General features: G+C 50.1%; 1 protein-coding gene across 1 annotated transcript in view; it reads left to right on the top strand.

The window, feature by feature from the left end:
- Nucleotides 1–22,973, top strand: part of CLEC16A (C-type lectin domain family 16, member A) — a 239,663-nt gene extending 216,690 nt beyond the window's left edge. Inside the window, exons 23-24 of the mRNA XM_006867243.1 lie at nt 16,098–16,256; nt 22,636–22,973. Of these exons, the coding sequence (XP_006867305.1) occupies nt 16,098–16,256; nt 22,636–22,973 (497 nt within the window). The remainder of the gene's footprint in view (nt 1–16,097; nt 16,257–22,635) is intronic.
- The last annotated feature ends 222 nt before the right edge of the window (nt 22,974–23,195 follow it).

The following is a 23,195-nucleotide window of genomic DNA, read 5'->3' as shown; positions in this document are numbered from 1 at the left end:
TTACTTGTGCTTTCTTGACTATGCAAAGGCATTTGACTTTGTGGATCATCACAAACTATGGATAACATTGAGAAGAGTGGGAAGCCCAGAGCACTTCATTGTACTCATGCTGCCCACAAACATGTCTTTTTTGCATCTGTCTTAGGTACTTAGACCAAGAGACAGTCATTCAACGAGAACAAGAGGATACTGAATGGTTTCAAATCAGAAAGGTCGTGTCAGAGTTATATCCTCTTAGCATCTTTATTCAGTCTGTATGCTGAGCAAATAATTTGGGAAAGTGGACTACATGTAGAAAAACAGGGCATCAGGATTCAAGAACGGCTCACTAACAGTCTGTGGTACGCATATGACAAAAGTGAAGACTTGAAGCACTTACTGATGAAGGTCAAAGACTGCAGCCTTCCATGTGTATTACAACTCAGGATCAGGGTCAAGAAAAACATCTTCACAACTGGACCAATAAACAACAACGTGATAAATGGAAAGCAGACTGAAGCTGTAAAGAATTTCATTTACTTGCATCTAGAGTTGACACTCCTGATGCACCCGTCAAAAAATGAACTGACATAGTGCCTTGGGCAAATCTGTTGTAAAAGAACTTGTTAAAGTGTAAAGGAGCAAGGATGTTATTTGAGGACTAACATGAACCTGACCCAAGCAAGCTATGGTATTTTCAGTTGCCTCATATGCAGGTGAAGGCTGGACACTGAATGAACACTGGAGAAGAATTGGTACCTGTAAATGATGGTGTCGGTGAAGAATATCAAAATAGTAGAACAAACACATTGGTGTTGGAACAAGTACAGCCAGAATGCTCCTTAAACATGACGATAGCAAGACTTCATCTCCTGTTCTTCGGACATGTTATCAGGAGGAAATGGTCCTGGAAAGGGACATCATGCTTGGTCAAATAGTGGGTCGGCAAAAAAGAGGAAGACCCTCAATGAGATGGATTGACTGCAACAGTCGGCTCAACCCAAGGAACAGTCGTAAGGATGGCGCAGGACTAGGCCATGTGTTTTCTGTTGAACTTGGGGTTGCTATGAGTCGGAACTGACTCAACAGCACCTAACGGCCACACTACTAACAACAGCACCTAACAACAACACTACCTAACAACAACACTGCTGCTATTTGTTGTGCAGTTACTACATATCAGTACTGCGCTAAGTTCATGGGAAAATGGAATGAAGAGATCATGGAATTTTTTTCAGGAACTTTTTGAGGCTTCCTCGAAGTCTTCACACTTAATCTTAACAACAGCGAATGAGGTCGAGATGATTTCCCTCGTATTACCAATACCTGTTGCCATGAAGTCGACCCTGACCCAGGTGGATCAGAGCAGAACCTGGGCGGTTTTTCCAGAGTGGATTACCAGGCTTTATATCTGTGGCACCTTGGTTAACAGCCAACATGGTAACTGTTGATGTCATCCAAAGACCCTTCTCCCATCAGAGCCACTGTCCCTATTACATAGCCAGTAAGCACAGGACTGTGACTCAAACCAGTATCCATTTGCTTCCAAAGCCCATGCCCTTTACAATATATTGGAAAATAGATTATTTTTAATTATTATTATCCATGCATCCATCAACAGACACAGGTTGTTTTCAAGTCTTTGCTATTGTGACTAGTGCTGTTGGAAATGAATGTGGATGTGCAGAGATCTGTTGGTTTCACGGCTCATATTTCTCTACTGTATCTGCCTAGTACTGGGATTGCTGGACCCTGTGGTATTTCTACTTCCACCTTTTTAAGGAAGCATCATTGTTATTTTCCACACTGGTTACATCATTTTATAGAGCCACCAGCATTGTATGAGGGTCCTAGTCTCCCCACAGCCTCGCCATTATTTGTTGTTTTGGGTTTGTTTGTTTGTTTTTCCATTTTGCTGTTAATGCTAGGATGAGATGCTGTCTCCCTCTTGTTTTGATTGACCATCTCTCTAATAGCTAATGACAACAAGCATTTCTTCACGTGTTGGTTAGCCGCCTGAATTTGTTCTTTGGTGAAGTGTCTGTTCATGTCCTCTGCCCATTTTTTAATTGCCTTGTTTGTGTTTTTATTGTGGGGTATTGAAGCTTTCCGTAAATTTTAGAGATTGGTCTCTCATCCAAGATGCTCTTGCTGAAAAAATTTTCCCAGTCTTTAGGTTCACTGTTAACTCTTTTAATGAAGTCTTTTGATGCATATAAATGTTTGCATTTTAGGAGGTCAAGTTTGTCTTCTGATGTTTGTGCAATTTTAGTTATCCTTGATAATGGTTGAGCGTCCTTCCAAAAGTTCATGAGAAAGTTCCCTTATCTTTTCATTCCATTTTCAAAGAACTTTTTGAAGCTCCCTTGTATTGATAGTATGTAAAAGATCCCCTAAGTTTTCCCCTGATTTTACTTTGATGAGCTTCACAGTTTTAGATATGACACTTAGGTCTTTGACCCATCTTGAGTTCATTTTTGTATATGGTGAGAGATGTGGGTCCTGTTTCATTTTTCTGCAAATGGCTACCCAATTTTGCCAGCGCTCTTTGTCAAAGTGATGATCTCTTCCCCATTTAATGGGTTCTGGCCCTATGTCAAAGATTAGCTGTCCATAGGTAGATGGATCGTCTTCTGGTTTTATTGTGTTTAAGGTGAAAGTTTACACAGCTGTGGTGGAGTAAACTCTGTAATGTCTCTTCTAGCCATTGTCTGTAACTCTCACCAAACGTTTCTGCACTGCTGGGTCTGGGTAAGAGAAGGTGGGAGAAGATTCTGATAGGGTGACAGGATTCAGCTGTGGATGCTAATAGAGTTCATTGTAATTGTAAAAACGTGAAACTCTAGCCTGGGTTTAAAATGAGCCATCTCAGAAGCAGGAGGGGCGTTCTCACTACCATCCAAAAAGAGCCAGGAGTGAAGCATGTCCTTTGGACCCCGAGATCCCTGCGTATCGAACCTCCTCAATCCAGGGACAAAAAATGCTATAACACGGAGGCCCCGCAGCAGCAGAACCAAGAACCAGAGCATGAGACAGAGCAGTGGGCTTCCCAGTCCACCAAGCAAGTAAAGCACTGCGTGACTCTGGACAGGAAGCTTACTTGTGGGGTGGGGTGCCTCCTGCACTTCAGTGCAGAGCTGGGTTTGCTGACCCACAGAGCTAGAGCCGAGTGCCTACCTGCAGTTTGTGGTGGCGTGGTGTGCCCTCTGAGCATTTACCAGCAGCCTACAGGAACAGCTGTGCCCTAATTACCCCCTAACTGTTAGGATGGTGGTGGCGGGTCAGAGAAAAAGAGGAAGACCCCAGCGAGATAGAGTGACAAGTGGCAGTATCAATGGGCTCAGGCGTGGCAACAGTTGTGAGGTTGGCCCAGGACTGGGCAGTGTTCATTCTGTTATGCATAGGGTCACTATGAGATGTTACCGACTTGATGGCACCTAACAACAACAACAAAACAACAACATATGGCCCATTTCCCCAGCCCTGCTCTTGTTGCCTTTATGGGTACCTAGTCCTCCCACAAGGAGCTCTGGTAGCGTAGTGGTTATGAATCGGTCTGTGAACCTTAAGGTCAGCAGTTCAAAACTACCAGCTGTTCCATGGGAGAAAGATGAGGCTTTCTGCTCCCGTAAAGAATTACAGCCTCGGAAACCCTGTACCGGGTCACTATGGATCGGAACCGACTCCACGGCACCACAGCCTTCTCACAGGATGGGAACAGCTCAGAGAGTGAAGATGCCCTCAGCTCCTTTCCTGGCACGTACCACTGTGCCCAAAGGCTCTTCCTTTTGTGGCAGGTGGTGGGCCTTCCTTCCGCACAGGCCCAGAGGTACCAGAGAGGCTCTGGCACCACTATGCCTGAGGCAGCCTGGCCCCCTGTCCAAGAAGTGCTCTCATGATTATTTATTAATTGTGAAAGGGAGAGAGAAAAATAATAGGGTTTCCTGGAAAGGGATAAAAGTTCAATATGATAAACTCCCAAAAAGCAATCAAAGGTCAAAGAGGGCAGAAAAAAATAAAGGACAGAGCGTACGCGAGATGATGAATCAAAGTGGCAAGTGTGTTAGCAAGGCCGCGGAAGGGGCCGTATTTCATCACCACGGAGGTACAGCTGGCGCTGCTAAGCTGTCAGCACCATCACACCGGCGGCAGTGACGAACCAGGGTGACTGGTGGCGGGGACTCGGCCCCGGGGATGAGCTGACAGTGACAGGAATAGATGGAGCCAGCTTTGCTGTTACTGCAAATCCTTTGTATTAATTTTATGTGCATTAATGCACGGACATCAAAAATTATAGATGAAAAATGTAAAGCTACAGGGAGAAGGCATTGCCGACAATCACAGTCCTACCACCGCAGAAACAAGCAATGGTAGTGTTTCTACTTTCTTCCCATCTGTGTGTGTCTCTCTCTCCCTTCTCCTCCCCTCCTATCCCCCTCTGCCTCCCCTTCTGCCCCTGCCCCTTTCTTTCTTTCTAAATGCCCATCAATGGAAGAGTGAATAAACAAACATTGATTCATATACTCAGTAGAGAACTATGCAACATGAAAGAAAACCAATGAATCTGCGAAAATACCTCATAATACGATGAACTTGGAGGTCCTTATACTAAATGAACTAAATCAGTCTCATAGGTACAAATATTGTAAAAGACCACTGTTGTAAAGAATCCAAAAAAGGTTTGGACATTCTTTGATGGCTATCAGAACTGGGAGAGGAAAGAGGGCTGACACGTGCTAAAAATTTTAAAGCATTAGTAATAAGTAAAAGTCCAAAAAGTGACATCGATGGAAGATTTTTAAAGCAATGAGCTAGAGTAAAAACATCCAAATGACTCTTTCCATCTTGAGTATTTAATTTCATTGTTGTTGTTAAGTGCTGTCAAGTCGGTTACAACTCATAGCAGTCCTGTATAAGTTTTTGAGGAGTGGCTGGTGAGTTTGAACCCCCAATCTTGTGGTTCCTACCGACTTCACAGTCTAGCGCATTAACCCACAACGCCACACCAGGATTTATTCCTCACGAGAATCAATAAATAATGTATATCATTGTTGTTATTAAGTGCTGTAGAGTCAGCGCCGACTCTTAGCAACCCTGTCCAACATTTCCAAGGAGTAGTTGGTGGGTTTGAACTGCTGACCTTACAGTTCAAAGTGACCTTGCAGTCCAGCACATTAACCCACCACGCCAATCAAGCTCATAAAAATAGTGTATTAAAGACACAGCACTCTCTATCCTTGCCTTGTGTCTAAAACCTTGTGATCTCCACTCTAAGAGTTGATTAAAGTATCTCAGAGACTTCACCTAGATTTCTGAAGTAACTTTTAAGACAATTGAGTACTCCATTCTGTTAAATTGGGATAGGCGTGGAAGTTGGCTGGGCTGAGTGGGAAAGAAATCTCTTTATTCCTGAAGATTCTATCATAACTGTTACCATGATTGTGAGTCATCCAATTCTCACTTTTCTGAGGAGAAACGGGTCAAGTCTCTAAAAGATGTGAGTGTGAAAACATTATCCATAAATAAAATATTCTGGACCACAAGGGTGTAGGATAAAGAATATGGACCTGTCTTGTTTTATGTCTCCGGCTACCTATTTTTCAGTCTTTTACCTAAACAGAATCGTAATTCCATGTAGCATTCTGCAGCTGGCTTTTTCTGTCACCACAGCAGACCGGAACACATTCCAGGTTCTGCTCATGCCTTTCCAGGGTATTGGCTTTTTTAGGGATGGGCACATCCTAAGTGGAGCTACAGAGATGATGCTGCCCTTTCCCAGGAAGATTCCAGGGGCAGAGTGACTGGGTCCTAGAGATTTGTTGGTGTCGTCAGATGTGCATGCCCCTGTGCCGTAACACACCTCTTCGTAAACTCCACTGTTGATGACCGCGTATGTAATGCATAGTCCACTGTCTAGATGGGCCACAGTGATTTAGCCAAGACCTCGTGTTGGCTACTTAGATGGTTTCTCTGTCATTGTGGCTAGCCCTGTGATGAACATCCTTATACGGAAATCTTGGTCTGTGTTTCCGATTACATGTTTAGGATGGATCCGGTTAGGATCAAAGGAAGCAGCCCACCCCTATTTAAAGTTCTTGGTAGCCCTTCCAGAAAGCAGAGTGACGACACCCTGGCCGCACACAGACTGTTGTGGGGGCAAAGCTGCCTTTCCAGGCTGCCCGCTGCCCACCGCCCTCGTGGGCACAGGCACGCTCTCTGCCAGTCTCTTTTTTATTTTATATCATATTCTTGCCAAAGAATGAGAGAGAGAACAGGGGTTCACAGCATACTAGAAACCATAGCTCACTATGTCTGTTTAGGGCACGTTTCTTACAATGGTGTAAAATGATAGAGATTTGAGAAATCTTGGGCTCTCTCCACATCAGGCATTATTACATCAATCAGTGCGATTTCACTCCCTGGGCAGCTTGCCATCGGAGACCGAGAGAGAGAGTGAATGAAGTAAGTTGTCTGGTTGAGTTGAGTCGGTAAAGCCTTCCTCAGCCCCAACCACGGGAGGCAAGATAATGAATACTCACCTGTTCCAGGAGGGGGTCCTAGAGAGCATCCAAAGTCAGCTGACTCGCTGGCTTTTCAGGGGAGATTGTGAGAACTGGGTGCCAATTTTAAAGTTGGGTTCTTAGGGACATGAGAGAATGAGACATCAGAGGGCTCGGACAGAACAAAGGGGGCAAGGCTACGTACTTGAGCAACCAGCCATTGGAAGACAGATGCCTAACTCAGCAAGGAGTGGGCCAGCGCAGCCCGCGCCAGCTTAGTGCAAAGACCAGAGAACAGGATACAGGGAGTAAGCATCGATCTCAAATGTAGTGCTGTCTTTGAAAGTAAAGTGGAAGCCGCAGGCTGGTCATTTGGGACGTTTTTTGCCTGACCAGATAAAAGCCCAAGAAAAAAACTGAACGATTGTAACCAGCTCGTCCTGCTAGAAATCTACAAGCTCTTTTGGCAGGAAGGTGATTGGCACGCGCATGCGAGCGGGTCCCTCCCCCACTCCCCACCCTGCTTCTTGTTAGTTCTGCCTTGTTTTCTGGAAAGATTGGAGATTTCTATTTCCAATCATAAATGTTCATCCTCAAGGGAAACGACACCAGTGCACGCCTTGGTGTTAGCGTGGCTGTTGGCCAGTTTCTGGCATCCAAGGTCTTTCATGCATTTGAGCAGAGGCACTGGTAGGCCCTCTCCCACTTGTCCAGCAGCTGAGCACACGGACATGGCATCTGGCAGCTGGGGATAGATTTTTTTAAGCAAGCGCTTGTAGCGTGCCCTGGCCTCTCGGGCATCATTTCCACATGGCCGCAGCTGAGGGAGTCATGGTCCCTTACAATAGCTCCTCTCACTCATCGGTGGTGACAGCATCTTTCCTACGGCCGCCGTCGGATGCTGCCACTTTGTTCGGGAGGGGAAGAAAGTCCAGCCTGTCAATATTTGGGTTACTAATCATGTGCATTCGGGCACCAGGGGTCACAGAAAGGCTGAGACACTTCCAGGAATTCACGTCCATGACGTGGGCTGACCGTAAAGAAGATCCAGAGAGGATGTGAGAGAAAGAGACCCAATTCCCAGCCCTGCCCACACTCCACCCCAGTGCTGCCCATTGTGTCTGGGGTTTTTGAGAAGACCTGAACTCAACAGCCAACACACACAGTGCTATGGGTCCAAGTTAGCCATCAGTGTGGAGGAAGGAGGGAGGACTTTCAATATTGAAACATTTCAGAACACTGGGTTTGTTTTGCCTGCTTCCTGGATGAGTTCTGTAAACCTGAGCCTTCTCTCCCAAACCCAACCACCGGCCTCTGACAGCAGGCATTTTGACAAAGTGGCTAATGGTTCCCTTTCTAGGCAGCCCGAAACTGGCAGGGTTCCTTCTGATTTCTGTTGCTTTGTTTAACGGAAAGGAGAGCAACAATAAATAAGGTTTGTCTTCGTCTTGGCATGCTGGGAAGGAGTTTTGAAGCTTTGGGGGGTTGTGTCTCAAGTTGTCTTTACTTTCTCTACTGCTTTCTCCTAGGACCTAGCTGGTGTTTTGCTACAAATAGCGTGCCTTTATTTCTTACCTGCATGATAGGAAACGTCTGTCGAAGTAAACCTACGAGAGAGGTTGCTAAAAAGTTGCCTATAATGCAAGATTCTCTGAATCAATTTCTTTTTTCTTCTTGACACACATTATATAAAAGGAAAAGCACTCCTCTGGGGGGAGGAAAAAAACATTTGGCCCCAAGACATCGTAAAATCATGCCTAAGGATGCAGCAAACTTGGAGTCTCTTAGTTAAAGGAAATCAATACTTTTATGATGAAATATTAATAATACTAAAAAAAAAAAAAGTCAAAACTACAAATGCAGAATAGCCAGGGTGGTTTTAATGTTGAAAGCATTAACTGCTCATCTGCAAGGGAACCCAAAAGGAGAGCAGACCATCTGTAGACCTTCTGAGATGCCCCATTTCTATGGGTTTTTCCATCAAGGCATACCAAACCTACTGCCATTGAGTTGAGTCTAACTCAGCGACCCTATGCAAGGTTCCCAAGGTTGTCAGCTTTGACGGGAGCAAAACAGACTCCTCTTTCTCCCACAGAGTAGCTGCTTGTGTTCACAGTCTACTGCTTAACTCATTGAGCCACCAGGGCCCCTTATTAAGAGATGCACCTCTACCTAATGACCCAGATTAGTCGCCCAAATTATCTTTAATGATGGTGCTGATTTATAGGCATGAAAAGATGAATCTCAGCTGAAGAGAGAAACATGCATGCTTACACAGACACACATACAAGTACTCACCTACACATGCACATGTGTGTATGCACACGGACAGCAGAGGGCCACTTCCTGGGGCAAGAGAGCAAGGGAGAGCTAGAAAACCCTCTTGTTTGAACACACAGCCAGCTGTTTTCCTCTCTCCTTGTCCTCCATGGACTGTTTCGGAGGAAATTTGTAAGGGACATAATCACACGAGGCTGGTCCACGTGAAATTGGCCTCGTTGTAGGTCAGCTAGGTTGGATGTGGGCATTTACTTACAGTTCAGCCAAAATGCATTCAACTATTGCAAAGAAATACTAGTCCTTTCTGATTGCACACTGTTGGTGTGAACGCACCACATGGGGTGCCAAGGGGGTTCCCTCCGCAGGTATGTGAGATTGTAAGACTCTGGTTGACACTGCTGAGAGTTCTTGTCTCAGAACTGACTATGCATCGATCCTTTAAGCTCAGATAGCTGAAGTTGCTTTAGACAAGCTCTCTCATACCTCTGTTTATTAACCCCTAAAACATCCCGTCACCCTAGCTACCAAGAGGAAGAGTTTCGTGTGGTGCCGTGTTGTTTTCTTTAAACAGGAGAGCCATTTCCCCTACGTGTGATGCCTGCCCCGTGGCCTCATGCCCTCCTAGCTGAGGGTTCTCCCTCAGAGCAGGACTGACCAGGGAGCAGACTTGCAGGAAGAATTGGGCAATCCAGGGCCAGCAGCACCCTTAGGAAGTTGGCCCCACCCCAGACACTGGGCAGGGATTCTTGGCTGGGCTCCTCAGGCAGAGGAGTCGGGGCCCAGTGACCCTGTGCATGGAAATGCTTTCTAACAGACTCCCTCTTGCTGCTCTTTCAGCCCTGTTTCCGGCCTCGATAGAGAGGCAGACGAGGTGGTGGCCAGTGGGCTTCCTCGTCCCTTTGCTGAGAGACTGTTTTGGAGCTCTTGTCTCACTAATGTCCAGACGGTAATGCCATCAGAAGAGGGAAAGGGCTGGGCAAGGCAGGGGACCGGCCCTTAGGAATCGAACCCATGGCCTGTCCACCGTAAGAGAGTCTCAGCAATCGGGTCTGTCCAGGACCTGGAACTCGCCTGTCCCCCTACACACACACATACACACACACACCTCACCCCTCCACCCCAGTGAGATGCTTGTGCCTGGCGCCAGCTAGGACACCAGCACAGATGAGCACAGCAAGGTACAGCCTGTGGGGGGTTCCCCAACACTCGCATAGCCCAGGTGCCCCCAGCAGCAAAGGCCACATCTACATTTAGACCTTTCTCTGTCCTGTGGGGGCACACCTCTAAGGGCACAGTTGGGAGCGATCGCAAGCTACTAAAAGCCAATTTCTTCTTTTCTGCAGGTTTTCAAGTATAGTCTTAAAATATCCAAGAGACTTGTCCCCGGATAAAGCTCTAGGCTAAATGATTCTACAAATGCCCAGTTTGTTTTGTCTGTTGGACATGTTACTCATTTGGAAGCAACCAGAAATTAAAGTCTTTACACATTTGGAGGTGCGGCCAGTCAGTGATCCAGGGGGTCCCCCCAGGTGAGACCTGGGGGTCTCCTTCTAAGCCCTGTCCCATGGCCTTCCCAGCGGGCAGTTGAGTGGTACTGAGAGGGTCTAGGGAGGGGCAGCCCTAGCACGCCCTTAAATACCCCGAGCAGCAGTTGTACACACGGTGGTGTGTGAGGTGTACCAAAGGGGGTGGGAAGGAAGGGCTCCATGCAGGTATGTGAGCCCGCTCCTAACAGGGAGGGTGTGGCTGCTGGAGGCCCCACAAGGGCCCTGCTGGTCAGCAGGGTAATGACTATAGGAATACTTCCCTCCATTTTCTGTGAGGATTCGGAGGAAGAGCCCTGGGGCTGGCACCCAGGCCTGGCCCGTCATGGGTGTACCATCGTTGGGTTTCAATCTGAACCCAGCTGCACAGCGCCCTCCACCATACGCTCTTTGCATGGTTGTGGACAATGTGGGCTCTTGCACCCAGCTTTAGAAGGTGCCTTCGTTACCCATCACCCCCAACACACATACCCCCGCTTCGTGGTACCCACTCTCAGCTCTGCTCTCATCTGGCTGGGTGAGTGAGGGGTGTCCCACACAGGATGAGACTCCAGTGTGAGCACCTGCAGTGCTTTAAGCCCTCCAGCCCCTCCTGGCTCCCCCCTCCCCGAGGTGAAAGGGCAGAGCCAAGGCAGGAGCCGGCGCGGCAGCAACAAGGCCACGGTCGCATTTGCCGCCTTCGGTTCTGTGCACGAGGTCACAGGCCGATTGATTTTTTACTGTTTCCCGGCATCTCTAGGGCTGGTGAGAAAATATGAATGCCGTGTAATCGTCAGAAACCTGAGCTGCAGCCGCAGAATGAATTTGCTAATAACAGGCTAGCTCAGGGCCCTGCTTCCCACCGGCCTCGGCCATGTCCAAGGCTGTCCACTGTTGGAGGCTGCTGCTTCAGAAGCAGTTGCCCTACCGCCCCCAAGCCCCCTCATTTTATGTTATGTTTTCCATTCAGGAACAAACAGAATTAGGAGGTTGCCTCAAAAAGTTTGTGGAATAATGGACTGAGAAGAAGGGGTTTTTCCACACCCATTTTGCAGTCCCCTCGTACATATTGGTGTTTGGTTACAACAGACCGCTCTCCCTTCCAAATTACAGAGCTTTTCCTTGAAAGAGCTCTCTGGAGAACTGGCCTTCTTTGAAGCCTGTCTGAGATTCACGCATCTCAGGAGTCTGGGCAAGGTGGCTGGACACATGACACTTTGGGCCTGGAAATGGAGACCCAGAGCACAGGTCGGGCTCTATTTGGCTTGTGTGGGGTTGCCTGCTTCTTTAAAAAAAATGAATATACATTCCGGTGCCAGCCTGCTCTGCCCACTAAAGTCCCTTGTCTCAGACGACAGCAGTCAGGAGCAGCGAAGCTAGGGAGCCACACTACCAGCTCCCCCAGCACCCCCCTTGACAAAGGCCAAAGTCCCACACACCACGAGTCACTGCCTCACACTGCTGCTTCCCCTGTAGAAGACAGCAGTCTGTGGACACTCGTTTCTATCAAGCAAAGGAAAGTCAACGGCAATTGGGAGGACCGTCTGCTTTTTGTTCTGCTACGTGTACGATAGGGTCACTGTGAGTTGTTATTGACTTGATGGCACCTAACAGACAGCTTCACCTTTTTTACCTTTGACCCTCCTCCAAATTCACATAGATCACCTGCCTGGCCCTGGTAGGCACTCGAGTGTGCAGTCCACTGGGCTCGTCTTTTAGGTGTCCACTTGCCATGTCTGTGATAGTCAGGCCAGAGAAGTTTCTCAGACCAAGGGGAAACCACCGTGGGCATGACGCTGTGCCCTCCCCGCCCCAGGCCCTCCAGAGAGGCTCCATTTTCATCTCACCGTGATACCTGGAAGAGCCGGAGCCTGAAGGGACAGTCTCATTCTTCCCAGTCTCGCAAGTTCCACCTTTGATGCGGTGACACTTTACCCCGTCAAAGGTGTGTCGTTCTCCATCAGCGGGAAGTGTTCTTGTTGTCCCGTTCTGGCAGGTTTCCGTCTTCCACAGGCTCCGACTTTCACAGGTTCTGCTGTACAAATTGGAGTTCAGAGGTTTAGGGAAACAACCTTGGAATGCACTTTTGTATGGTGTAACTGTTCCAGAGTAAGACTCCCGCTCCAGCCAGAGAACTTTTCCTTCCTGGCCCATCCCCCATGCCCCAGAAGGGTCGGTAGCACAGAAACCTTTGTGTGAATTGTTGCATCACCTGCAGCCGCTGTCTTGTAGGTCTTGTAGCTCCGGGGAAGCTCAGAGCCAAACAAAACCAGCAAACATCCTGATACATGGAGAAAAGACGTTGCCAAGAGTTTCATTTCACTTAGGTCTGTAGTTAGTGCCCATGGAAACAGCATTCATGAAATCAGACAATGTATTGCATTCAGCACTGTACCAGTCAAGATTAGGTTCAACAGCAGAGTAAAGAAAACACCCAAAAGGATTACCCTTTCTAGTAATGAAATCCTAGTCAGGGACTCCACAAAGGCAGCAATGACCCGAGCTGCATAATGCTCAATGCTTCGCCATCGCCAGTATGTGCTTCATCCTCATGGTCCAAGATAGCTGCTGGAGTTCCGGTGATCACATGTATATTCCAGGAAGAATAATAGAGGAAGGTGCACCCCAATTCCTTTCAAGGAACGTTCCTGAAAGAACCACATATTGTTGCCATTTCTAGCTCACATGGCCTCGCTGCTAGATTCAGTAGCTGCAGGTGAAGGAAAGAAAGGTGAAAGAAAGAAAGAAAGAGTCCCAGCTCTCTTAATGCCTCGAGGAGTCTGGGTACAACTGTGAAAGTCATGGTAATATTGTACAACAGAGCTAAACATCTTTGTAGGACATTTCTCCTGCTCTACTCAGAGACCAGTGCCTGTACCAGCCTTTTTGACAGCAGCACTCTTTGGCCTTTCCCTAGTTGTTGGACATATAGTCTGTCTTCATGTATTCCAGTGCTTTGGCCTTCTTATAGTTCAGGACCTGATCCTCGCACAGCGCCTCCTAGAGGTGGAGCTAAGTAGATGGCAGGGAAAGGCGCTGTCTTCAGACTGTTCTTGAGATATACCCAGATGGAGCTCAGAATCTTATCTGCTGCCGAAGATCTCCAGGAGGCCTGTTTGCCCCATGATCTGTATGCCTGGTCTCTGTGTTTACAAGGAGTTGGCCGCCCATGTATGTTTGACCTGCTTCCAGAAAGCCCCTGGCATCTCTGCCAAAGCTGGCCCATCAGGAGCTGCCCTGCCAGCTAAAGTAGGAACAAGGTCGGGCACTCAAGCCATAGCTTTAAGTTCTCCCAGGGTCACCCCAACCCTCTGACCCCAAGATGGAGCTACCTCGTCTTTGAAATTGCAGAGGGTCCTGAGGATGGGGCGAGGCAAGTGGGAAAGGAGGTGGGTGTGGAGGAGGCTTCCTGCATCAGCAGGCAAAGGCAAGATTGGTTTTGTCACCTCTGCTCAGCTAGGCCGTGTTCTGTTCTGCTTTCGGAGGCGGTGAAGCGCTCCAAGTCTTTACTAGCTGATGTATGTCGTGACTCGAATCCACTCCCCACGTTGAAGAAACTGTAGCATCCTTTTAGCACTGCAGTTTCACCTCGTCAGCCACCACAGGTCCCATCCCAACTGTCTTCTGGGTAGTAAACCAGGGTTCGAGTGCCAGGGAAGGCATGTGTCTTAAGGGACTGGTGACCATCTTGGTGACAAGCATGCCCTTTACTAATTGGGGTTGGGGCCCTTGTCAGGAACAGAAAAGATATCATACGGACTTTGTCCCAGCCTCTCTGGGTCCCTCTATTCGTGGTGAGTAGGTGACCCTGGAAGAGCCATCTTGACGTCTGGGTTTGTGAGGGGCTATTATTGGTTTTTTAGGCATGAAAGTAGCTTGTAAACCTGGGGGTTTGCCGCTTGAAGTGATTTAGAAGTAAACAACTATAAAACAGGTTCTGTGGGACTCTTCCTTATCATTGTTTGGATTGGCTGGAGATGTTTGTCATAGATAATCTTCATGCCCCACACATGCATAAGACATTGCCGAATGCCTCCTCCTACCAACGTCAAAGTACAGTAATTCTGCTTTGTCTCTGGATTGGCCAACCTCAGCTAGCACGTTGTGGATTCCACAGAAGGGGAAGGTGGGGTCCAGAAATGACCCGACATACTGGAGTCAGCACTTCTTTCTTACGTAATCCCCCAAACCAGGAGGGCCTGGCGAGAGATACAAACAGAACCCACAGCGTAACTCATTTAAAATTTTATTTGTGAATTGAGTGAGGGTTCGCAGAGCAGATCTATCAGCAAATCCTCCACTTCATTTCATCTCTGTGCAGCAGTAGTTACCTGCCTTCCTCCCTGTGATGCTTGTTTCCTTCCAGCCCACCCTCCAACCCAACCCTTTGAACTTTGTTCTTAGATAAATGTTGCCCTTTCCATCTTGAATGATTGACCATTTCATGGTGAGCTGTTGCCCCTCCACCACCATCTCACCACACATATTTACCAGTTGCCTGACAAACAGCCATGAGATCAAGTCCAGTTCCAGACCTGCAGGGTGACCAAAGGCCATGGTCTTTGGATCCTCCAGTCTCTTTTATAATTTTGAATTTTGTTCTGTGTCTTCTCCCACTCTGTCGGGGACCTTCTGATATTATCTCTTTCAGAGCAGGCAGTAGGAGCTGGGCACCATCTAGTTCTTCTGGTCTCGGCATATTGGAGACTAATGTTTACTTGTTCCGTTGTTCCATTCAACTGATTGATTCCATGTGTCTTCAGTTTTCATCACTCTTCTTTCCTCTGTACAAGGAGAGAGAGAGGCCAATAGTTGCACAGATCTGCCAACTTTTAAGAATGAGGAGTCCCTGAGGCGTGCCGACTGTTAACTAACTAGCTAAAAGGTTGATAGTTTGAACTCACCCAGATGCACCTCGGAAGACAGAGCTGAGCATTCGCTTCCACAAGACCACAGCTCTGAAAACACATTGGTGCGGTTCTGTGTACACATGGGGACTCAGTTCACCCAGAACTGCCAATGCATAGTCTTTCCTGTTATACGTTTTCACGTGCTCGGCTTTCTAAAAGCCAAGCCCCTTTCAGAAAGAATAAAAAATCTGTAAGAAGAGCAGGAATCAGAGTTGTAGAAAACCATGGTCCATTGAAGGGGCTACTGGGCTGCCAAGTGGCTTCATTTGATCATCAAGAGGCAGCCCACTATCTACAGCGCTCTCCCCAGACCTCTGTGCTCTGTTCTCTCTATGAATCTTCCTAATCGTTCTGAATTGAGCCAATACCCCAGCTCCTAGTTAGGGAAACTAAGACACAGAGAAACGTGACAACCGGTAAGTCATTGTAGAGTCTTCCCTGGAAGCCAGGTTTCACCCAGGTCTGTGACTTTGCAGCATGGGGCCCCCTGGCTCCCTGTGCTGAAAGGCTCTGAGATCACAGTGTCTCAGTTCCAATCCAGAGCACACTGCAGCTATGCACGGCTCTCTGCTTGCTAACTTCTCGCCAGAGTGTTTGTTTCTGCTGCTCCTGACCTCAGTGGACTGAGGGTAGTCAGTCTCTGGGGCTCCCTCTCCTACTGGGGACTGGGAGGCTTCTTGGGCAGAATGCTGGCACATTAGTGAAGACCCCGGGTTCAGTCACCAAGGAATGTGGTGCTCCTGCCTCATTCCCATCTTACCTTCTTGTGTGGAGCAGACCTGGCTTCCAGGGAGGGGTGGGTGCAGTTTCCAGAAGCCCTCAGTCCTGACTGAGGTGGACAGAGTTAGGGAATGGGGTGTCCCCTTTCCCTGCCCTCTGTGGTCATGTCATGCTTTCTCTTGCAGGTTTCGCGGTGGCTCAGTGCATAAACCAGCACAGCTCACCCCCCGTGTCCTCCCCGTCCCCGCCGTCCACCAGCGGAAGCCCGAGCAGCAGCAGCAGCCACTGTGATTCAGCCAGTGCCAGCTTGTCGTCCACACCCTCCGCGGCCCAGAGCCCATCAGGTACTGGCCGCGTCTTCCCGGGTAGGAAAAAATCAGTATGCGGTTGGGAGGGTGGGTGGGGGCACATAACCACTCGCTCCTCTCTGACCACTGACAGGAACTGAAAGACATCACCCTGTGCGGTGTCTGTCTCAGCTCCTACATTAGGCTGCTCCCTGAACAAGTCCCACTGACCACAGAGCTGAGAGTGTACACCCGCCCCACTACCACCTCTCACGGTTTCGGGTCACAGGGAGAAGGGGTTCTCATAAGCACAGTCATCTGAACTGTGGCCCAGCCAATCCTCCTGGTGTAACATACCAGCTTCCTCCTAAGTGTTGGGGCTGTCCGGCTCCCTGGGACAGGCCCACACCCGGCCACCCTCTCATAGCTCTGTCCTGGTATGGTTGGGATGCCACCAACCCCTTCGTTAATGTATAAAGGTGCATATCTGGCAGCGAGAGGGGGTGCCCAAGGTCCACCTGGAGATGTGAACAGTCCCTACTGGGTGCTCCGCTGCCACCCGCGTGGAGCCCACCAGCAAAGACCCCAGACTTGTTTATTGAACTACTTGGCTCCAAAATGCAGACCCAGTACCCAGCTGGCCAAGGCAGCATGTTCCTGAGAGATGTGAGGTGGCCCCAGGCTATACCCCCGTGTCCCTGACCACCAGGTGTTGGCCAAGCCTGGGGAAGCTGAGGCCTCTCTGATGCCCACACTCAGTCTTGTCCAGACACTCAGTCTTTGCATTGCCCACAAAGGGTTAAGCCTGCCTGGTCTCTCCTGTCCGTGGGCATCTGTGCCCTGCAGCAACAGGGTCACCCTCTCCCACCCCACCCCTGTCCCAGACCCAGCCGCCCACCTCTCATCAAGGCCGCTGGCATGCCCCGGCTGCTCCCTGGGAAATACAGGTTTCTCCAGAATCTAAGAACAGACCTGTCGCTCTGAGCTGGTCTCTGTCCACCCCGGGGACCTGCAGGGCTCTGTGCTGGTATATCAGTGTCACTCCGTTCTGCCTGTCCGTGTCTGTGTCTGCACCTGTGTCTATGCACCTGAACACACACCCCCCACACCGTTACATCGTGATGACAAGCCCCTTCCCGTTGTAACCGAGAATGCTGTTCTTCCCTTGTGAGCCAGCAGCTAAGTGACCCCGTCGGCCACACGCTGTTCTCCCCATTATCCAAGCCTGTGTATTGGGGCAGGTCACGGAACTCGACTGCAACCCCACCACTCTCTCTGCAGGTTTTTTCATCTCGGAACTGGCACACTTCCCCAGCTGCTAGGGGTATAGGCAGCCCCAGGGCCCGAGCACGTGTGCCCCGAGGAGACCAGCATAATGTGCTGTCCCCATTTTGTATGCCTCTGGCACATCTGCCCGCCTGACTCTGCAGTCACCAGAATAACTGCTGAGGGGCAGCCAGTGAGCCGGTCCTGCTCCACTGGGAAAGGGACATGGGCACAAGGGGCAGCCAGCTATCGATCCCTGGAAGGAGCATGGAGCCAGCACGGCGGGACAGGGAGGCCCACTGGTCACATACTTCTCAGGGATGCCAGCCTTTGAGTCCACAAGGCCAGAGCCCGGAGTCATTGTGAGGACAGCTGTGTCCCTTCCCCTGCTCCCTGGGATCTCCCTGTGGGTTCTACCCTTCTGGGTTCAGGACCCTCTGCTAGGAGTGGTTCTTTCTCAGGCTAGATGGTTGTGGGTGCTCTCAAGAGCAGCTTCAGCAAGCAGCAGCCTGAAAACTGGGGCTTCAGAGACACCGGGGCTAGACATAAGGGTCAAAGCTGAATTCTCTACCAGGGATACGTGCTGTCCCAAAAGAGCTGGGAAAATTCATTGGCCGCCTAGCGCTCTGCCCCTGGACACTTCACTGTCCGGTGTTAGCCCCCACTGCCCTTTAGAGAAAGTGCTAGGGGTCCTTCAGGGGCAGAGAGGAGGCAGTGGGCTGCATGGGTACATTTTAGGGGGGCTGGACCCTCTGCACCATGCGAGTGTCCGGGGTCCCCGGCTCTGCCCTCTCATGCTAAGTGAGGAACCCAGGTGACCCCCACTTGATCTTTGGGGAGAAAATTACAGAGCTGAAGTCAGTCCTTTTTTATTTTTTTTTTCCTTAAACATTCCATGGTTTTGAGAAGCTGAGATTGCAGCTAACACATAGCCAGAAAGAGAAAAGGGACCCAGTTTTAAGCCAAACTCGGGACCAGTGGGAATACGCTCTGATGTTTCTGGAGGTCACTGCTGTACACACGCACGCTCACTCACGTACACACATCCCATTCGTGCACACGCCTTCTTGGTGAGATTCTGATAAGAAAACGTCTTGTGAGATTCAGCACAGAGTTGGTTCCCAGGTTTCCTTTGGAGGCACGTTCAACTGTGATCCACATGGATCTCAGGCATTTCCCCCAGGATTCTATGGAAAAAGCCGAGGTGGAAAGAAAGGAACGAGAGCTTGGTTCCTGGTGGTCTCCTGCATTGTCTCTGGCAGGTTTTTCTCTGCTGCTCTGTTGGCTCATCTTCACCTATTCCAGGCACCACTCAGCGCAGGGTCCCCCTCAGGCTGGGCCACAATCAGGAGTGCTTAGTGTCTCCCAGACATGACCATCCTAGGACAACGTCCATTAAGAAGTCTTTCCTCTCTTCCCTGGTCATCCAGACTTGGTTCTTCTCTAAAGTTTGTCTCGGGAAGAGGGCACCTTCATTTCCGTGGAGATGCCCGGGACCTTTTTGCTCCCCAGTTGGGAACCCACTTGGCTGCTGGCCCCGGGCACAGGCCTTCTCCTTGGGACTCAGCCTTGGTTTCCAGAGTCTACCACAGTCTCTTGGGCCGGGGTCAGGGGAGGTTTTCCCAGAACTCCAGGGCTCTGTGACTGGGTGACACAGGGAACCATGAGGTCAAAGATCTGCTGTTCCACTCAGCTGGTATGCCCACACTACCCTCCCTCGCAGCCGTGTCAGGATTTCATTTCTTCGCTGCTGATGCCCGTCAAAAACTGACGGGCAGATGTGTTCTAGCCAAGACCAGATGCTGCATGTGGTCCCGGACCTTCCCAGCCCAACAGGACTGAGCCCTTATATCTGTCCCTTGGCGAGGCGGTACCTGCACACCGTCCTGCCTGGTTCACAGGCATCCTGACTTTGCCTCGTCCTGGGCTGTGGTCAGGAGCACACACGGGGGTCCTCAGCCTGCCACCCCCCCACACTCTCGTCAGGCCACTCTGTGTCCTTCCCCCTGTCCCATTGTTAAAGGATTTCTGTGACCTGTCGCTGTGTTTTCCTCTAGTCAGGAGTGTCAGGAAAGGACGCCGGCGTGTGTTCAGCCTGTCGGAGGCCGACAGCCACGGCGGCCACTGGGTTTAGTGCTTCGAGCGGCAGCGGCCACGGCGCCTCAGGCAGGTCTCCCCCCGCGAGCCACCAAGAGTCCCGGCACCCCACACTCTACAGCCTGCGGTCAGGAGGGGGCCCACCCACCCCCATTCGCCTGAGCCCCCAGCCCCTTCCTCCCTTCCTGGCCATTGCATCAGGCCCTCTGCCCCCTGCCCCCTGCAACAGTCTCAGCATCCCAGAACCCCAGATATGCTCCAGGGCTTGGTCATTAGGACTTTGTATAAATGGTTTCTTTCTCCTTTTTTCTTTTATTCCCTGGTCTACCTCCAACTTAAGGGGAACACTCACGGCCTAGGTTATCTCCCACCTCAGTGCTTCTTGGTGTCCCTTTTATATCCAGTGCTCCCAGTAGCTGGCCAACAGAGGCCACTGGGCTTGAGGGCCGCCACCCAGCCTCAGTCAGGAACACGGCTGCTACCTCTTCCTGGGCTACTTGTCCTCTCCCACCTGGCAGTCAGCTTGTCAGCTGGGAGCCTTTTGCCTGCCTTTGAGTTTCACGCTGTTTCCTTCTTATGCTTCACCCTCAGACTAACTGTGCTGTGTCTCCTGGCCTTTCCTCAGCCTGCCTCCTTCTTCCTCCCAACCTGCGCCTTCCAAATCCAGATCTTTACTGGAATTTGTCACTCCCGCTTACCCTGATCCAAAGCTACAGGGGGCTAACTGCTCCGGGGATGTGGGAGACCCCTGCCTCATTCGTCAGCCCAAGCTGGAGCCATGGGGAGCCTGTCCTTTTGCAGAGAAAACTAGACTGTCCCCTTCAGCTTGCTCACTTCCTCGCTCCCATACCAGGAATCTGGAATTTGCTCCAGATGCCTGATTTCCTGAAGCAGACCCCAATGTGTGGCCTCCAAGCACCAAATCCCAGCAAGAGGGTCCTCTCAACTTAGCACTTGGTCAGAAACATCTCCAGGGAATCCCCCCATGAAAACCTGTCATGGATGAGGTCCTAAACCACCTTCAGGAAGCAGTTCTTAGTTTTTGTTTTTAATGGGGACAATATTGAAGGTGATGGGTAAGAGAAAATTTATAGCAAAAGAGCTATTTTAAAGAGAATAGAGCTGATGTTTCTTGTGAAGATTGTTGGGTGTTTTTTCCTGAAGAAGAAACCCTTTTTGTATTTGTGGGATTGTTGATTTATCTGTTTTTAAAATATATTTGATTACAACCCTCCCACATCCTTAATTTTTCTCATCACCAAGAAACTCCAGCAAAGGGCAGGGAGAAGGCACTGACCCGCTTTTTTGACTGTTCACCCCGCACACACACAGATTCCCCCACTGATGTTTGGAGGCAATATAAGGGAAATGCTTTGCACTCGGCTCTCTGAAGGCATGGCAGCATCCTTTGGAGAGTCAGTCATCTCCAAGCTGCTCTGTGGGCAGCCGGACCTCCGTGCTTACACATCCATGTCACCGTTTGTACATCTGCACACACTTACGGGACGTGAACCTGGAGAGGCCCACACTGTCATACAATCAGCAGGCTATGCTGGGTCCGAATGTGACCCTGAGCATTTCTGAAACCCGTTCGCCTCCCACAACCTGCTCTCCTTACTGAAGACCACCTTACTGAACTGAACAAGCGGGCTACGATTCAGAGAAACCAGAATGCCAAGTCATACTGAGTCACACCTGAAGTCCCTTGGTCCACTACTGCCCACAGCACCTAGTGGCCCCTTCCTAAATGAGGCAGACCCAGGCTCAGCACACTGGTTTTCTCTAGACCTTCTTTCTCTCTGGGGGAGATATGGTTCTTAAGAAGAACTGGAACTTGCTACACCTCGTCTTGCTGGAATCTGGGAGGCAGACACTCGGTGTGTTCCTAGGGAGGCTCAGCCTTTTCTCCGTGGGGGGGATTCTTTTCCTCTCCTTCCTATTCCTCTCACTGCTGTTTGCTTGTACTGTGCTCCTGGTTCCCCCTTTATTTTGCTGTGTGTTCAGTTTGCAGTTTTGTTTTGGCTTCACTTTAGAAAAAAAACAGAAATGAAATCTACTCACCTAACTAGGACCACCTTGAATAATAACAACCAAAAAACAAATCTGCCATTATTCCCAAGACCTCAAGTGTTTCCAAACTACCCAACACAGTGTAGTCAGCACCTTTGGTCCGGGATGACCTGTACAAAGGAGACTTTGCTTTCCAAGCGGGCTGCCCACCACCCTCTTAGAAGGGTTTTGAATTCACTGCACCTGGGATCTCATCTCAGAAGATGTTTTTCACAATGAACTCAGTCCCATCTGGAGATTCCACCCAGGGAGACTCGCCACTGGAAAGCAAATCAGCGACCTGCGTCATCTCACCAAGGACTCTGAAAATCATCTAGACAAGAAACTGCCAGTCTGAAACTAGCCGCCTCAGGTGGAGGCTGGCCTGCCTTCCCCACGTGGTCCCATGGGGAAGTGCAGGATAGCCGTGACCCTGGGTAATCCCAACCCCTTTCCGTGTGCAAACTCAGCACTTAGAGAAAGGAGAGGCAAACCACAGCCCTAGGCTTTGTTTTGGTTTGCAAGCTGAAGAGTTCTCCAGAATTCCTTTTTTAAAATTGCGGCGGGTTCCCTTTTGGGTCGATGCACCAAATTTAGACTCTGGAAATGACCTAAAGTTAGGCGACCACAGGGCCTGTTTCTTCCCTAAGCCTGTGTTTATCAGCATGTTGGGAAGACAAGATTCCATCACCCTCACCTACACCCCCCGCCCCGAAAGCCTGCCAGGCCTTTCTCTACACCCAGGAGCTGTGTTTTCATAACCTGCTTGCAGATCTTGCCCAAGCCCCTAAATCTTCCCTTATCACAAGTCAGCGTAACCCTAGGCCCCTCGGTCCGACTGGATCTGCCGGCCTCTCCCTCCAAGAAGCACTTGGAAGAGACACACCGGGCCCCCAACACTAGTCACCTTCCACCCGGATCCCCCCGAGGACGGACACAGGACAGGACTCCTTTCAAGACAGATGCCCGTGTGAGCAGAGTGCCAAGAGCTAAGTACATCTGTGTTTTCTCTCCCTCCACCCAGATCACCCCAAGACTCCGGAGCAGCCTCAGCCTTACCTTCCCGACCAGTTAATGGTCGTCCACGAAACGGAAGCAGACCCCACGCCCAGCAAGAGCCTGGGGAGGAACCCAGAGGCAGAAACAGCCACCCTGCCCCCCAGCCTCACCCCTACGCTGCAGCCCACCATCTCCCTGCTCTGTGAGGACTCAACTGACACACTGAGTGTGGAGTCACTGACCCTTGTCCCCCCTGTGGACCCCCACAGCCTCCACACTCTCACCACCATCCCCTCACCTCCCACAGCTGCCCCGGATGAGGAAGCTGATCCTCCGGAGCCAGCAGGCCCCAGCGAGCACTGAGCCAGTGCTGAGGTCCCTCCTGGGTGGCCCCGCTGGAGGGGGACCTAGTGGAGGGGACAAAAGGGCGTGTTGGGAGCCAGCACAGCAACCCCAGCAGCTCCTGGGAGAGAGTCCACTGAGGCCTTCTCATTCCTCCGTCATTATCCAAGGAGCACCCAGGAGGAAGGGAGAAACATGTCGAACAGCGAAACTTAGACATCTCCTTGGGATATTTATTTCCAC

This window comes from Chrysochloris asiatica, unplaced genomic scaffold (genome assembly GCF_000296735.1).
Source record: "Chrysochloris asiatica unplaced genomic scaffold, ChrAsi1.0 scaffold00102, whole genome shotgun sequence".
In the NCBI taxonomy this organism is placed as follows: Eukaryota; Metazoa; Chordata; class Mammalia; order Afrosoricida; family Chrysochloridae; genus Chrysochloris; species Chrysochloris asiatica.
The sequence above is the reverse complement of the archived record's forward strand: the minus strand, read 5'-3'. Positions and strand labels throughout refer to the sequence as shown.